Below are 18,944 nucleotides of genomic sequence, written 5' to 3' on the forward strand. Positions count from 1 at the left end.
CCACTGGCCTGAAGCAGTGAACCGTGGCCAGTGGGAGCCGCGACCGGCCAAACCTGCGGACACGGCAGGTAAACAAACCAGCCTGGCCCGCCAGGGGCTTTCCCTGAACAAGCGGTGGACCACAGTTGAGAACCACTGCCCTAGAAGGATAGCTAATAAGCTGTGCAATTTCTCTTCCCTTCTCTTCCTCTCGCCACAAAAAGAGATTGCCCCAGATACTGGACTTAGTTGAAATTAGCCTGGTTCATTTGCTCTATTGACATAGAAATTGGCTTTCAAATACCATATGTCCACTTTCTAACACATGGCTTAACAGGTTTTGAAGTATGAATGGTAAATTCCTTTAAAATTTCAAGAGATCACGCAATTTAACTTTCTTGCAGTCCAGGATAATTGTCTTGAGCTAAACCTTCATATGTCAGGCTCAGTGATGCAAGTAGAAATAATTTCTTGACGGTATGCTGAACTCATGGGAGGGACACAAAGGGGGAGCATGTGACCTCTCCACATGACCCCCCCATGCGACTCCTTCCCACACGGCCCCCAGCCCAGGGCCCCCACACTCTCCCCATCCACTCCCCATGATCCACATCCATCCCATGTTACTGGGGGGGCTCAGTCCTCCTCCAGCTGCGCTGGAGACTTCTGCTGTACTGACCCCAGGCAGGAGGACTCAAGAGACACAGCTGCGTGGAAGGGCTGGGGGCTGGGCTGGGGGCAGTACAGCCGCGCCGAAGTTGCTGCTGGCATGGGGCTGCCCAGCAGCCCCATGTTCTGCTCCTTTCGCAGGGCTCTCCCAGGAACCGCAGCAGCAAAAGGAGCAGAATGTGCGGCTCCTCCAGCGGGGCTGTTGTTCCACCCTCTGCCCCAGCCCTGTCCTCCGGCAGGGCTGCTGTACAGACCCCAGGCAGGAGGACTCAGGAGAGGCAGCTGGTGGAGGACTGGGTCTGGGCTCCTCCTGTGTCTTTCTGGTATGCTGTACCAGCTATAAATATCTTACTGGTACGGCGTACCGTACCACCCTACTTGCACCACTGGTCAGGCTCCTTAACTAAGAGAAGAGTAGCATTTTCTTTTAATCCACATGTGTCTACAAATACATGTACTGCAAACTCATTACAACTTAAGGGATCAACACTGCTTCCATTGAAAATGAGCCTATAGTTTGGAAATGGGACAATGAAAATTTGATGATCTGGTTATTGCATTGTTCTTCCTCCCCTGATGCTTTTTACTGTTTGTCATTCCCATTGTAAAACCTTGTCTTAAACTGGATTGTAAGTTTTTTGGGACTGGCGCATACCGTCTCATATATGTCTATTGCCTAGTGCAATTAGAAAATGATCTAGATTGGGACTTCTGAGCCTAAGTCTAACAACAATGAAAAACAAAAATACGTATTAAAACACTGTTCTTAATTTCTAATATTTGTGGTTACTGTAAGTTTCTAACTACGTACTTCTCATAATTCAAATGAATTTGTTTTTCATGCAATCACAATATGTCTCAAGAGAATAGTTCCTTGTGTTTATGTACATACTGTGTGTCCTTAGACCAGACTTGGAATTTTAGCATTATCAGTATTAGATCAGTTATTTTAATCTAAATACACTTATTCTCCTAGAAGTAGCAGCCATATAAACAATTAGTCAGTAGACTATGAATCAGACATGACCTTAAGGAACATGACACTTGTCACGCCTCAATTATTACAGGGCTTTAATCGCTGGTCTCTGAAACATAATCCACTCTTACTATGTGGACCTAAACGTACAGCCAGTACCCTCTATAAAGTTGATCTTAAAAATAATTGGAGAGGAACAGAAGCCTATCTAACATATGCTTTCTTCTGTCTTGATAACAGATAACCAATACACAGGGAGTAGATTCCCAACTGAGTTAAAGCCACATGCTTTTTGTAAAATTATAACTGTGAAGCCAATCCAAAACAGTAACAAATCAAAGCCAATGCGTTAGATCAGGGATCAGCAGCTTGCAGCAGGAGGACTGCATCTACTCCATCAGATCATTTTATTTGGCCTGCTGTTAGGGTCGCCCCTTGAATGTATTTATTTATTTTAAGATTGAGCCAAGGCACTGAGAGAGTCAGTCTTTTAGTACAGATGCTCCTGACTCATATTGCTTGGCTTGGCTGCCTTCCCGTCAACACAGGCTACAACTCCACCTCATGCCATCCAGGTCCAGTGATTGCCTCCCCACTGGCTGACTGGTTCTCAGCTCCCAAACAATCAGGTTCTGGCCAGGCCCCACGTAGCAGTGTTGTTACGACCTTAAAGCTGCCCATGCGTGAGTTAGATTACAATCTCAGTGACACTGAGGTAATCCAGAGCAACCCTATGGAAGAAAATGGTCTCATGGAGGTCACACACTTCCCTATGGTTGGTGAGAAAGCCAGTGCAAATCAGATCCCATGTTACACCAGTGGTACTTACAAATCCTGAAAAATCTGGTTCGTTAAATCACCATAAGATGTAGCTAACTCTGGCCTGGGGAAATTGCTGCTGAGGCAATGCTTTCAGTGATGACACTTATTATAAAGACAAAGAAGCAGGGCACCACACAGTATAGGAACGGGAGAGACCAATGAGCCTAAGCTGTTCTATCATTTTAACATTCATTCATTGCCAGTGTACTGAAGTCACTAGTTCTCAGCTCAGCTCAGCAAACAGCACCTACAGCCCATAGTGCCCATAAATCCCATGGGAGTTATGATCTACTGTGTTTGCTTACAACAAAGTATGCTGTGGTTCTACCTCAGAGTACAGGGCCAGATTTTGGCCTTTTTGCACTGCTCTGATGCACAAAGGGTTCATAAACCTATCTGCAACAGACATCTGGAGATCCTCCTTGACACGGGTGGGGCTGTTACCAGAAAACACAATGCAGAGCAGCTCTAGCCTGGTTCAGCGCATGTGATGTCGCCATCTAGTGGCTGTCTGCAGAAACCAACAGTAGTACTTTAGTATAGTTGACAAGGCCCTTCTGATTTGATACCAAAATTGCTAGACTGATCCCTGTTGATGACTTTGGAATCTGTATGAGTAAGAGGCAGTAATTTGTTAGCTGTTAAATAAAATCAATGTAACTCTACCAGATGAATCAAGAAAGTATGTTGGTCTTAAAACCCTACAACAAGCCATTTGACTCTGGGATCACGCAGTCCTGAACAATTCCCCAAGAAATAGACAGTACAGCATTTTTCTCTTATCCAGGATTTAGTTTGTGTGGCCTTGCCATATAATCCCTGTAATGGTACATTCCCATTTACCAGGGAAGGTTATGTTAATTCTTATGGGAGAATAGAAGGAAACTCTACCTTTCTTGTTTGTCCCCAATGACCTGATCAAAGAAATTCCCCTAGTTTTAATGACCATGATTTTTTTGTAAAAATTCTTTACATTCAGAGGACATGTGCTAGTATGTCCCCTAAAATGCCTGGGTAGAATTTTCTATAGAGGTAACTCAATTTACAAAGATAAACATATTATTTGGATTTTAAACAGCTGATATTAAGTCAAAGAGGGTGGAGGGATCCCAGCCAAAGTAGTTTATCTTGAAATGCAGCGGATTAACAAAGAAAGCAACTCTAACAAAGGAGGTCATTCAAGTTTTTATCCTCTTCTTTCCTATCCCTTTCCATTCCTGCCAATGAAGAAACTATCAGTTTAATTACTAACCACTTAATTACATGAAGTAGAATGGCTTCTAAGCTAACTAATAATCTTTACTGATGGCCATAAATTGCCATAAACAAACCATTCATTCAAAATCCATATCCTAGTTTTCAAAAAGGCCTATAAAGTGTTTGCTCAGCGCAGACAACCTGGCATTCCCTTAACTATTGAAAAAACAAAGTTATGGTCCATGAATCCTTCTCTGTTTGTGATGCTACTCAGGCACTGCCAAAGAGCTGATGAAGATTTCTGCTTACTTATAAAATTATAAATTGTTTGCACCTCTTTCTTCAAAGCTCATTACTGAACAACTGGTTCCTTTTTTCAGTTACACACAGTCAGACAGCATGTTGCCACATAATATGAAAAAGATACAGAACCTAGAGTTTACTAGGATATGATCAAGGGCCCATTACAAAACCCCCATTGTCTACTTGTATGTAGAGAACCTAGATCAAAGGACTGGCATTTTGTCTTGACTACCTGTTTCTGCTACTTCTTTTTTCTTTAATATTTGAATAAACAGTTTCCTTTACTTAAATGCTACCTGTGATGTTACTGGTATGTGGAGTACTAATTAGCTTTAGATATGCTTATGCTTTAAATCTTTTCATCTGTTGAGTTAAATCAAACTGGTGCCTATGAAGGCTTTACATGAGTCCTGAGACCAAATTTTGAGTTTTCTCTGGGTATTTATAACACATAAAAGATGTCAATTAGGGTGACCATATGTCCCATTTTTAAAGGGACAGTCCCGTTTTTTGGGACTTTTTCTTATACAGGAGCCTATTACCCCCCCACCCCCGTCCCGTTTTTTTCACAGTTGCTATCTGGTCACCCTAATGTCAATACAGGTACAGAGTAGCATAATGAAGGCTCCGATCCTGCAACAACACTGGCAGGCAGAGCCCTGCATCTGTGTAGAGCCCCATTGACTTCATCTGCACATGCTGTTGCAGGATTGGGGCCTAGGAGAAGTGACAGAAAAGTCTAGTAGAAATATTATTTCAATAAACAATTACAGGATGTCTCATTATAAAGCTCTTCATTTTAAGGAACCACTTGATATATGCCTCTCAACTCCATTCAAATCCATTTCAAGCTCTTTCTAACATTCACTCCATTATAACATGAAAAATATATATGTATCCCAAGTAAAGATGGGTCAAAACTAGAACCTCAGATCTGAAACCCTTCAGAGTCTGAAGGGGTGCATGATTGCATATGAATCAGCTCCTGTGATGGTGGTCCCATGTCAGAACCAAAACCTGAAGGGGCCAATGTTTGGAAGCAGCCAAAAATTCCACAAGATTTTGGCTCAAGATGGTGAAAAATCTCATGGAATCTGGTGATCTCACAAGATTTTTGAGACTGGGCAGAAATCTCATTAGAGCTACTTACAAGATACTAGTGCTGTCTCGTACCTACCCTAACCATAACATGGATCTGTGACTGAACACCATCTCTTTACCTTTTCTCTAGCCCCAATACTAGACTTACAGAAAGGGAATAAGGACTCAAATTATTGCACTGGTGCTTGAACGGCTGACATTTACCTCAGCTACACCATCTTTACTGTTAGAACAGATTTTCTGTAAGACATTGTTTAATTTGTTAAAGGTGCCATATAAATATTTAAATAGCACTAATGCGGTAATAAAACTTTCTGCAAACACCTGCAATTTTTACTCCTAACATTTGAATTCACTTTCTTTCTGTTGTAAGGAGAAAGCTTAGGTTGGTTACCACATGTGGCTCTGTGACTCTCACTGACTTGTTAGAGCTTTAGAAATGCTTATGTCGATCGGCCCCTTAGTTCAAGGCTCTAGTGATCAAATATATAACTTAGCGCTGACACGTTTGATAATGGACTATTCGATAACCCAAACCTGTTCCATTAAGCATTTTGAGAAGTGTAAAGCAACAGACACAGGAAATAAAACCCAACACTTTGTCTCTTTACTTTCAGGAATTCTCTGAAAAGAAATCTTTTAAACCAAACCTTAAAAAATAAAATAAAATAAAATAAAATAAATTCTTTGGGCTTGATCGTGCACAGTGCAGTTACTGAGTGTTGTGCATATAAGTGCACGGTAAAAAATGATTATTGGTACAGGTAGTGCATGGGGAGCCTGATGCAGCATTCGTGAGAGAAGTGCAGTGTGGCTGCCAAGTTGCGCATGACTATTAAAGCATAGGGGGAGAAGGCCTTGCTAAGTTTCTTATTAGAATGATAAGGATCATGCTTCTACCTACATAGCCCCTCTAAGGGTCTGATCCTGCTCTCATTGAAACCAATGGCAAAATTTCCAGTGACTTCAATGGTACCAGATCAACCCCATACAGGCTGATATTATGCACTCATCTGAGTGCTCAAGTCTGTCTTCTCAGACACATCTGTTCTCTACTCACATCTCACCCCATTTGTACCCTGTGCACTTGTAGCTAAAGGGCTTTCAGAGCGGAGACTGTACCATTCAGCGTGGAGGACTATGGCTAGCACTACCCCTTAATCTTATCTGCCCCCAAGTGCAATCTCCACTCACACTTGTGCTGGAGTGCAACAACCTTCTGCACCATGCAACCACTTAACGGCATCTTTTTTTGTAAAATCAAATGCTTTTATACACAGAGGTGCCTCTATTTGAGCCAACTATGGACTGTTTTTGGCTTAGCTCATGCTCCCCAACACTGACCATTTCTTCTAGGAGTGCAGTAAGCGGGAATGTTATCAAATGGATAATTTCATGCACTGGATCTTTCCCTTCAATACCATGTTTACAAGCCGCTGCTGAAGGCTGACATCCTAACTCTGGAGTAACAAATGGAAATACCTATAAAAGGGGTCAGCTTGTATACTAGAGCTCCCAGAACACAATTTACCTTACTGAGGCCACAACAAGGGTTTGTTGTTGTTTTTTTTTTTTGATATTGTACTGTAGTAGGACAACTGTTTTGGATTTAAAAGGCCACAAGCCTAAAATGCATTTCAAGTTTTGGGTTCAGTTACTGCAAAACATTTTGTCTGACTGTGGGCCTGATCCTTCACTGCCTTGCACTTTGGGTAGTCATTTACATCTGCACAAAGTAAGGGCATTGTGGCTATGGAACAGTCTCAATCAAAATAGGAACCATTCACACGCACTTTTCAGAGGTATAAATCATCACACAAGGTAAAAAGCAGTGGAGAAGCAGGCACCATGATAGCAACTTTACCACTCGCGCCAGAGTCCACTTTCATTTGTTTTTGTCAGACCCTCTCATTTGCTCCTTCCATTAGGCTTTGGTGCAGCTCAGAGGACTAATAGAACTGTGGCACAGTGCATCTAGTCATGAGTAATTTGGTCAAAGAACTCTGTGATGAGTTACCAAAGAAATTAAACACATTATTTGGGAGGCTTGGGCATACACTTTGTATCTGTGTAGTTTTTGACTTTTAAAAGCTATCATTATTATTCCAGTAGGAAAGAGGCATTTACCTGGTTCGAGAGTGCCTGCAAATCCCATTAAGCGTAACAATCTGAAATGTCAATTTGGTCCATGTGTTCTGTTTTGTTGTGTTCTATTTTACAAAAGATGTTTTTTTAAAACAAATGAAGAGATGACCTTGCAAACACTACCAGTGCTTCCTACTATGAGAAGTTCCTGTGACTTTAAAGGGACTACTCGCTGTAGTAAGCATTATGTCCATTGGTTGGATCAGGATTTTGTTCTGTAGGAAAAGGTACTGACTGAAATCCTGACTCCAATGAAGTCAGTGGGAGTTTTGCCATTCAGTGGATCCACAATTTTACCCTTAAACACTGTCTGAAATAATAGGTTGGAGAAGGGTGGCTATTAGACAAACTTTACCTTTTTGTTTGTTTCAAGTTAATAATCTCCCCAAAAGGGAAAAAAAGATAAAAATGTTTTATTTAAAATCATAAAAACGTAGTGCTGGAAGGGACCTCAAGAGGTCATCATCCATCCCTCCCTTGATGAGGCATGATTAAGTATAACTTAGACTATCCTAAAGAAACAACTGATTTGGAAAAGAAAGTCACATATAATATCTGCAGCAATAAGGATAGCAAAATATATTGCCATAGCTAGCCCACCATGAAAATACAAGAAAACCTAAATATTGATGAAGCTGAGTGGGGTGGCGGGAGGAGGCAATGTGCCATAAAGTATAAAGCAATAATATGACATAGGGACAGTACTAATTCCAGGTCCAAAGCTCAAATCCAACACCAGCTACCAAAATTTGGGAGACAAAAAGTTGTTCAGCTTCCCATCTCTAGATCCAAAACCACCTATGCAGTTTTAGTTTCCAGATCAGATCCCACAACAGCAGGGGCCTGTTTTCTGGATCCAGTTCAGATTTGGCTCAGGATGACTGAAATCTCATGAAATCATCCAGTCTCAGAAGACTTCAGTTATTTTGGATCAAACTCCTCCAAGGACTATTCACAAGATTTTTGAACCTAAGCCCAAGCCCTAGTTCCATCTGAGATACAAACGTCAAACCACAGCTGAAATGAAATCCAGATTTTGCCTAAATACCACCTCCTCAGACTACTGTTAGCTCTCAAAAACTCCTCTCTTGAAATCTGAAGGGGACATTTTCACTTTGAAGTCAATGGAACTTAATTATAGTTAAGCATATACTTAAGCTGGACTGAGGCCTTAGAAAGTTCTATGACTAAAAGAGACAAGCAGAATAGCCCGACGCCAAATCAAGGATCCATAAGAGGCATGCTGCAAAACAGTGGCAATTCTCAATTGCACCCTTTGATGGCATTAAGCTTGAGACAAGCACATAGCATGGGAAGCAGTTTTTAGCTACAGGTACTAAATGGATTTTTTTTCATGAAGGTAAAAATCTGTTTTTTAAATCTGGAAAAGCTCTTTTCTTTTCATGATGGCTTAATTCCTCCTTTATACTCTCTTCCTGTTCCCAAAATAGCATAAAGAAGCAGCGATGTCACCGTCAGCAGAAATTATAATGGCTTTTAGACAAGCCTCATCTAGTGAAAGACCATTATATTTTCATTAACCGAAATACCTTGGCCAAATTCATCCCTGATGTAACTTCACTAGCTTCAGGAGAATTACACCAGCGATCAATATGACCCATTCTCCTCTTTTCTTCATTTGAGAAAACAACATAGGATCTGTCCACATATCAATTTGCTAGTGTCTGTCTTGAATAGCTGAATTTCTGCAGGACAGGACAAGAAGGTAGACACAAACAATACTTAATAGTAATGCTTGTTTCTGGATCTTGGTTTTATTAACATCTCTGCTTCATTTAACACAGTGAAATACATTTTTATTGTGGAGCATAGAAAGGTAGGCCGAAAATTCCCATGACTATTGAAGGGAGTGGTAGGCCTTGAGCCTCACTAAAAACACAAATCACTGCTTCAAGAGTTCAATAGATGCCCTACTCCTACACCTGAAACTATGGAGTACAGTAAGGTGCTGTGGTTAGTTAGTGCACTAGCCTGTTACCTCTAAAGCTCAAGGTTCAAATCCTGTTTCTATCACAAGTGAAAAATTGTTTTATAGTCAGAGCCTAAACCCTAAAGACTCTCCTTACAAAATCTCTGCCTAAAACGGCACAATTAGATTCTGATCAAAAAAGGACTGGATTAGCATGGACAGTGAAGATCAGTATTGAAATACATCCAATAAACTATGCAGCTAAAATACATAGCTCTTCCTTTGCTGTCTCTGTATCATATTACCAGATCCTGAACCAATTTTTTTTTCTTTCTTTCTCACCATCTCATAAAAACACACAATATCCATATCTTTCCAATAAAGTGATTAAACTAAACATATCAGGGTACAGGGTGTCATAAAATAAATGAGCCATTCCCAGCAGCCTACTATCTACTTCTAATCTTCAACTTCACCTAATAATATATAGTAAAATTCTATCCAGGGTATGGTACTTCACAGAGAAAAAAAGTCTAATGCTAGATATGGATTGCATTCCAAAAACTAGACTAATCCTACATCTGTGCAAAATATTCAAAATAAGCGTAGACTTGTACTTCAGTGATACAATAGCCAGTCTAATCTAATAGATCACTCCTTGGTTAATAAAATTCCAAGTCTACTCCTAGACAAGGAATAAAATTCAGTGTAATCCTGGACTCTTTACTTTAGTAAGAAAATAGCTAGTGTAAACCCAGATCTATGATTCAGATAACCATTTGATCCTAAACCTACACTTCAATAGAACAAGCAGTTAACTCCTCGGCCTATGCCCTTGTATCATAAAATAGTTTAACCTTAGGCTTTGTGTGATGGAAAAATATGGTGAAAAAAAGGCACCTAGCACTATAAGATCTACAAGGGAAAACCCCTACAGAATAAAATTACTTCTGCCTACTCACCATCCTCTGTGCTAGCCAGGATTACCACTTTGGTGCTAGGAAATTTAGCACCGATTTGCCCACCCATCGGCATGCTCAGCGTGACATTGAAGGTCTCATCTTCCTCATACAAGGAATCATCAATAATGATGATGCGACAGGTTTTCTCTCTCTCATACTTATCAAAGTGGATGATGCTGGTATGATCTTCAGGACGGGAGATGTAGTCAGAATAGGATAACACAGTGGAGGGATTTGTGCCTGTGGCAGAGCCTACATGGGGGAAGATGAGAGAGGGAAGAGAGAGAGAGAAAATGAATGAAAGGGAATCAGAATCTTGAGGAAAAACCAGTCCTTCTGTGCTGAAACACAACAAAAAATGGTTTAAATGTATTTTATGCTGGTGCTGAAGTATAAATATGTTAAAAGTAATTACTTAAACACAGGTAAAAATTTGTTGAGTTCTCACAATTAACTGCATAAAGTGTTAATATATTTCATGACTGGAATAATATACATGGAATAATGGGTAGACACCAGCATTTTTACTCCTATATGTGTGTTATCACAAGAGTAAAAAAAAAAAACCTTTTGCTTCTTGAAGTTACTTTTTTTAAGCTATTAAAACACATTTGACACAACAGTGAATGAATGCGTTCCCTTTGAAAAGTAATTTTAAGTCGCAGCATTGCTTTTTAAACTAACTTTTATGGGTCAGATCCTGCAGACCTTATTCAAGCACGACTCTGACTTCAATGGACTTGCTCAAGTATAGATAAAGGCAGATTTTGGCCTATAACATATTAAATATTACTTCTGATCTCTGATGTACAGGACACTCAAATACTAGGATGTCAAGAGTGTGTATGCAAAAATTAATATACTGTAATGAAATAAATCAACTATTTCTTTCTGTCCTGGCAGAAAAAGACCATTTCATTTTATCGTCAAGTTGAGAAACCACACAGGTGCTCTGCCTGCAAATGGTGCCTGGATTGGACCTCCACACTGTTGAAAGTTGATGATCAATAGACAAATCTACAACAATCCTTTTGCTCATTAGAACTGCTACATTTTTACTATGAACAAATCCTTTAAGGGCCGATCTTGCATTGCACACCCAGAATGCTCACTGAAGTTTAAGATCAGGATCTCAGTCAAACAAATGGTAGGAATTCAGACTCAACTTCCATCTCGCTGTAATTTACTAGGACATAAAAATCACTCTGGCTGACTTAAATATATTTACTTAATCTAAACACTGTGAGCCAAAATTTAAGACTTAGATGCCTGAAGTGAGACAACTAAATCTGTATTAAACACCTTAAATTTGCATTCCTGGCTGATTCTCCAGAGGGCTGAACAAACTCTCATCTTGCAGTGACACCATGGTCCCCAATGTGCAGAACGTGGTCTTTCATGTGTCAGACAGGTACATGTAAGTGAGACTTTCAGGGATAGGAATGCATTAGCATAAAAACAGAAGTGAAGTGGAGGCTGCCACGTTTAGGGCTTTGGATAAAACCCTGTTTTACTTGCAACCCGTTTGCTGGCCAAATAGAACAACATAGCAATTAGGGTAATTGACTGCCTATTTGGGTAAAATGGCCAGTATTGCTAAGGCCAGACAGGTTGATAATCCACAGGGATGTAAAGTCCTAAATCACTCAGTGAGATTTTCTGTGCCCCAGCATACCACAAAAGAGTGTGTTGGGGGGGCGGGGGTGCAAGGGGAAATGCTAGTAAACCCTTGCAAATCTCTCGTAAAGGAACAAATGACCTTTGAGTCCTTGACTTTTCTAAAGATTCCTGCCAGTCACTGAGGCTTTCTGACTATGACAGCCAAGGTAAGGAGCAAAATGGAAAGAGAAGACTTTAAACAGACTTTCTGAACTAGAAGTTAAAAAGAAAAAAGGCTACAAAACTGAGAATGAGCTTCCATTTTTCTGCTCAGAGAGCATGCAGGATGTTGATATCACAGGCTATGATTAGCTGATAGAAGACTTCTTTCCACATGAAAAAGAGTCTCATCAAAATCTCCACATTTCACTGCTCAGACTAAATTTCAGCATCTATCTAAGCTTAGTTTCATTTATTAATGGTCATTGCCTTACCTTTTGAAATCTAGTCCCCTAGTACATTTTATTTTTCATCATCAAATAGTTATCTGGTATATATTACAATAGGCAGCATTTTGCCCTCCTCTGTCATCTTCCTTTTTCAATTTATAGTAAATTCAACAATAATCAGCTCTGACAGACAGATCCAGAGATTTCAGCATCATCCTGAGTGCATTGTTTATGTAGGTAAATTCTGTTGGAAAATTTAAGACTTAAAAACAAAAAACCACTCTGTGATACAAATCTAATTCTCAGTACTCTGCCTCTATTTATGAAAGTAATTCCATATGTAGCATCAAATTAGGAATGAGCACAATTCCAGGAAGCTGCATCTGGAAATCCCTGCACTTTTTGGGAAGCTGGGATCTGGGTCGGCATTCTGCAGCTGTCATCTACCCTTATAGGATATGTCTACATTGCAGCTGGGAACAAGACTCCCTGCCCAAGGAGACAGACTCGCATTAGCTTGGCTTGAGCTAGGATGCTAAAAATAGAAGAGTGTCCTTTCTGGCACTGGCAGAGGCTCAGGCTAGCCACCCGAGCTCGGACCCAGGGGATTGGGTGAGTGTGAGCTAGGATGCTAACCTGAGTGTCTGCTGGTGCTGCAAAGCTCAGACTATTTTTAGTGTGTTAGCTCAAGAGTCTGTCTGCTCAGGCTGGGAGGCACATTCCCAGCTGCAGCGCAGATATACCTGTAATGACCCCCACAAAAATCTGGATCTGAATTTAGGGAAGTTTGAATCAAAATCTGGATCTGATCTTTGCAGCTCAGGCCCATCTCTTCATAAAATGCCCTCTCTAATGAAGTAGGGTAACAACTCAGTTAAAAAGTATTACGTTTTGAAGTACTGAGAAAAACATAATTTCTGGAATGTTCTATGTCCATTACCTACAGAAAAGAAAAGTGGAAACCAATGCCTTTGGTGCGACAATTTTGAAATATAAATTCCTATTAAAGTATCACTTTAGATGATGTTTCATATACAGTAAAAGGATTAGGAATCCATTGCCATGCAGTATGGTCCAAGGTCACTGAAGTCAATGAGACCACTCGTGCCTAAAATTAGGCACACTCTAAAGTACCTTGCTCAATCAGGACCTATATCATCATCAAAGGATATATAGTGAAATGTTTTCAACTAGAAGTTTTGTTGTTGGTATTTCTGCTTCACCTAAATCTACTGTGAAGCTGTTGCTAAAGAAAAGCTGAATGGCACGGTAGAGTTTTGATTATCCCTCTGCTTCACTAGGACAGGAGAAAGGAAAATGCCTATCTGAGTGTAATGAAGGGATTATGACACCGTTCTCCAATCAATCCACTATCTGGCCCCTGTACATATATTTGAGCAAGCTGCCTGAATCTATCTCATTCTTTCTTTTCTTTTTTAAAGAAGCTTCCAAAATGCTGCCTGCCTCTGACTGAGTCTTATTAACCAACCATAATTTCTCAGGATGTTTGAGACATTAACAGTGGTGAGGAATAGAGGTTTTACTATATTCTGTGGAAAGGGTCCATGTCATTGGCTTCTCCCCTGCAAACTGATGTATTCTTCCCCTTCATGGAGGTAAAACTACTTTCTCCCTTCATTGGGAAGCTGATCCAATGATAAAGAGCTTCTCCATCAATGAAAAACTGTTTATCTTTAAAAAAAGCAAATGTGTAAAGAAAGAAATTTATACAAAGGTAGTGGCTGATTTTTTTTCAATAAAAGAAACAGCATAAAAGTATGTGTCTGACAACTGGGGGAAACCCCTACCCCACAAAGATTTAGACAAACAGATACAATCTGTGTGGCATATACTGCCTATAAATGTCTTACTAACACTGAGAATAACTCTCCAGATCATGAAATAATTTCTCCTCAACACACCATATGCCTTTGCTTTTTGACCATCTAGCTGAGGTCACCGGGACAGTGATTTCATTTTCTTTTCAGCATCCATCCAAACTCATGGTATTCAATTAGCTTCCTTCATATGCTTAGCACAATATGCAGGGTAAAATTTGTCAGTTTTTGTCCTTCCACACTGCAGAAGAGAAAATTCTCACTCCAGTAATCAAATAAAGGGCCAAACTGCATCTTTCCCTCACACGGAAAACCCATGAGAGGCTTAGAGGGGCCAAAACACTTAGTAAGGTTCTCCTCACAGAAGCTTTTCCCCTTGAGTGAGAGAAATTTGGGGGTTCATAGAGGATAGAAGTATGTTGTCTGAATCCCAGATTCCCTGGATCCATGGAGAAGGAAACCCGCAGTCTTGTGGAATCCTAGTTTGTGTTTGTCTTCTGCCTCTCCAATGCAACATGGCTCCCAGAAGCCATATTATTGTAAAGTAATAGTGTGCAACACTGGATCTGATCCTCTGAGGTGCAGAGTACCCTTAACTCTACTAGGAGCAAAGTTGCTGGGTATCTTCCAGGATCAGGCTGACAGATTGTACAAGCTTGGATAAAACAGTTCTGATCTCCCTCTTTCATGTAGTCTACATACATTGAGACACTAAAAGAATATTGCATTTTCCAATATAAAGAGAAGTTGCGAGAACTACACCTATGCAGTAAATCTGAATCACTTTCAACCACCATATCTGCATGTGAAAATGTGTCAGTGACTGAAGCGTGGACAGTCCTGCCTAATACTTGGAGCAACAGTGCTGCCCACCAGTTAAGAGTTGAATCCAGATGGGGCAGGTCGATGAGCAAAGCCAAACGTGATAGTTGGGAGTCAAAGACCAAAGCCTGTGCCAAAGGCGTTGCAGTTAGAGGGTGGAGCCGAGGGTCTGAGCTGGGAGTCAGAGGTCAGGAAGGAGTTGGGGCTGGAGCAGGAGCATATATAGGCTGGGGCTGGGGCACAGGAGCAAGGCTAGAGGCAGTGGAAGCAGGGACAGGACCAAATGAAGCTGCAGGCAAGGAATGTGTTGAGCAGCCACTGGCCTGCTGCTGCTACTGAGCTTAAGTATCAGCCTCTAGACTCCAGCAGCCAATCAGGTGGCACAGTCAGAGAGCTTCACTCATTTTACTTGCCACAGGACTGGCTCTGCTGCAGGCTGGCCTCTGACAAAACGACACTGAAAAAGCTCCATGGCAAAAGTTAGTGAAGCTAAAGCAATCTAATCTCTGTAACACAGCTATAGGCCAGCGTAATATTTGCATCTTGTCATGAGACCCCACATCTGAAACTTCAACAGGCTCCTCCTTCCCAACAGCCGACATGCTTCACAAACACAAACCAACTTGCCTTACTGGATCTATAAATCTTTCAGCATGTGCCTTTGCAGAAATCAGAAAGTGTTTCCTAAAAGTGAAAAACCCCAACAACTCTCTTTATATATGCTGTTCACAACCTCTCCCACTAAGGTCTGTATAATCTGTGTAAGAAGGTATCCTTTATCATAGGAGGGGTTGGTAGCACAGTCTATTATTAAGGTTGTCCAATGTATGTCCCATTATAAGAATCTATTTTCAGTTGTTTATAACTTTGACAAACTACAGACAATAGTCTTTTTCACTACAAAACCCTGATTCATCCCCAAAGCAGGTCCATCCTATGCACTGAGTGAAGCAGGGGCCCAGTGAAAAAAATAATACATGGTGATGTAATTAAATATTGTATCATGACATATACACACAAAGGGGCTGAATTATGGTTACACAGGAAACCTTAATTCTGGCATTTCCTATCTTTTGACTGCTTGACTTTAGAACCTGAAGAATGTTAATTTAATGTAGGTTTTTGTGTTTAGTAAGAGATATGTTGTGTGGTTTACCACACAGTCACCCATATTTGGTAAGGTGCAGTTTTTAAGACTCAAGCAGATTTCTTTGAAGGGCTAAGCTGAAACACAAACGTATTTACATTCTCTCATTCTATGAGACTATAGCTATTATGACCTGATACACATGAAATAAGGGCATAACTGTGAGGTCAAGGTCCCCTTAGATCCCTGTACTATAGATATTGTTTATGAATGTTCACTCAACTATCTTACAGATGAACTCCCAAGTTAAAACGAAAAATGCAAGCTAAGGCCCATATCCTACAAATTACTGTGGGTGGGTGGATCCCTTTACCTACACAGTCCCACCAAAACCAAATAGGGCTCCATGCAGGAATAGCGGTCTGCCTACACCGAGATAGCCCCTATGGCCCTGATCTTTCAGTTAATTGTGTCAGCAATGCTACCAAATTATGCACTCCTGAATGTCCTTAGCGAAGCAGAGAGCACCAGAGGATTCTACAATCACTGAAAAGAATATTTTAAAATGTAAACTACAGTGAATTTCAGTTCTGTATTGCCTGGCCTGTGGCATTGTCAATGGGCATTTAGCATACATTTCTGGGTTTATATATCTTGTAAATTAATTTCTGAAGTAGACCGATTGTAGAAACTTTTGATCTGAACATGGTCACAAGCTACACAAACACAGTCCATTTTCAGCACACATAAAATAGTTTACCATGAGTGACCCTAGTTACAATTTTGTGTATTTAAGCCACATGGATCCCATTCCTGCAAATTTGCTTACATTTACACACTAAAGAGTTCCACCGATATCAATGGAAGTACTCATGGTACATAAAATTAAGCATGTGGACCAGAGTTTGCAGGCCACAGAATCCATGCAATTTCGTCTTGGAAGATGGGCAGCTAAACCACTGCTTGAAAGATGAAATAGTACTCCAGTGGCAATGAGAATTTCAGAAATATAGACAAAAACAAAATACATGTTAGCTGTAGAGTAATCGCTTATTTTCCTCTATACTGTAGTACTAGATTCTGCATTTAATTTTATTAGTAATTAAAGCACAATTTTTGAAATTGGGCAGACTGAAGGCATCAGACAGATGATAACAATAGCATCTTGCTTAGAAAGCATATACCAGACTTTTTGAAAACTATCCCTAAGATGGGCAATTGACAAATGAAAAATAATAGATAACTTGCAACCAAAAATAAGATCTGATCCAAAGCTTATTGAAATCAGTGGGATCCTTTCCATTTGATTTCAAGAGGCATTGGACTGGCCCCATATTGCATAACATATATGTAAATTCATATTAATGAAGTGTCTCTATTACTCCATGTAAGGGCTGGCACAACATTGTATATCTTTGTTATCTTAGTAGGTAACATACCTTGATATGTGCAACAAACGACCATTAGTTCTTGGCTGATATCTCCAGATCTCCTAACAGGGATTAACAGCTCACCAATATCTTCCTCTACTCTGTACTCCAGCCAGGGAATGTACACTATAGATTCTGGAAAACAAAAAGGGTAAGAGACAGAGTATAGTTCAATGCTGATGTCATTGATGAATTTGGTCAATAGAGAGATTTAATCTGCTGTGCTAAATCCTTGTATATTTATGTGTAGCTCCATTCAAACCAATGGGAGTTTGACCTGAATCAGGATTCAACACAACAACTGAATCAAGACCCCAGGACTCAGCCCATGGACTGCCATGGGAGCTGTGGGTGTGTGATGTTACACTCCATGTTCTTTATGAAAATATGCTTATGATATGGATATGACATAACAGAGATATAATTTATGCAAGATGGCTCATGTGAGATATCATTGGAAGGCTTATGATTTACTGAATGTGACTATACAATGTGTATGCCTGTATCATTTCTGTATCTGAAGTTAGGAATATTGACCATGTATCTCTATTTCAAATGTGCTACTTTGGGTGTCACCCACAACTAGCCCTTCAGGTACAACAATGGAAAAGCCAGACAGGGCTGATTGCCCATTAGCAAAGACAATGGACTGTGAAACAGCTTAGTCTTCCTGTGGACACTCCAAACAGCCTGCGAGTAATGGCTGCAAAGACATGTGACTGAGTCACCTAGTACTGGACCCCACCTTGGAATGCCAGTGTTTTTCCACCAGAAGACAAAGGGTTCCCACCATACACAAAAGTTATATAAGGCAGGGAAGTGACATCATCATGGTTCTCCCTCTGCCTCCCCACCCAAAGAGACAATGGGAAACACCTGGAAACAAGAACTGAACTGGGGGGAGAAGAGTTGAGCCCAGGCTGGAAGGCTGTCTAACCTGTGAGTAATAATACCTGAAGTTTTAAGCTGCAGGCCTGTGCAGCTGGCTTTCAAGAATCTCTGTAATCTGCCAGAGACAACATTTAGGATAAGGAACTACTATTTGTAGCCAATTTCTTTAGTGAATCAAGCTTAGTTTGTGTGTTTTGTTTCATTTGCTTAGTAATCTGCTTTGTTCTGTTTGCTATCCCTTTAGCCACTTAAAATCTGCCTTTTATAGTTACTAAAATTTGTTTTGTTATTAAACCCAGTTTATGTAATTTCTAACTGGCGGGGGGAAGCAAGAAGTCGCGCATATCTCTTTTCACATTGAGGAAGAAGGTGAATGTTATGAGCTTGTGCTGTGCAGATTTTTCTATACAGTGCAAGACATTATTATTTTGGGTTTATCTCCCAAAATGGGTGTGGACGTGAGTACTGGGTGAGTCCTCTCACACACAGCTGACTTCAGTCTGTGTCTGCAGCTGGGTATGGCCCTACCTGTGTGTGTGCTGCAAGAGGCCAGATAGCCTAATTCAGCAAAACAGGAAGAGGGAATCCAGGCTGGTGGAGCAGGAGAGGCTCAGTTAAACCGTAGTACATCAGGTGGCATCCCGGGGGTGGGGTGGGGTGGGGGGGTGTCCAACCCATCACAGGGTGATCCACACTTCTCGGGATCATGAATTTTGTGTTACGGAATGGAAGAAGGGGAGCAGT

At 40.7% G+C, this 18,944-nt stretch overlaps 1 protein-coding gene across 2 annotated transcripts in view; it reads right to left on the reverse strand.

The window, feature by feature from the left end:
* The window catches only part of FREM3 (FRAS1 related extracellular matrix 3), a 117,867-nt gene that overhangs the window by 37,641 nt on the left and 61,282 nt on the right, over nt 1–18,944 (reverse strand). For both annotated transcript variants that reach the window (XR_006290621.1, XM_037897274.2), the window contains exons 5-6: nt 17,319–17,444; nt 10,085–10,336 (exon numbers count right to left, since the gene is read on the reverse strand). Coding sequence is in view for 1 of the 2 variants with exons in the window: in XM_037897274.2 (XP_037753202.2) it covers nt 10,085–10,336; nt 17,319–17,444 (378 nt within the window). In the remaining variant the exon portion in view is untranslated. The remainder of the gene's footprint in view (nt 1–10,084; nt 10,337–17,318; nt 17,445–18,944) is intronic.

The sequence above is a fragment of the Chelonia mydas genome, chromosome 4 (assembly GCF_015237465.2).
Source record: "Chelonia mydas isolate rCheMyd1 chromosome 4, rCheMyd1.pri.v2, whole genome shotgun sequence".
Classification (NCBI taxonomy): domain Eukaryota; kingdom Metazoa; phylum Chordata; order Testudines; family Cheloniidae; genus Chelonia; species Chelonia mydas.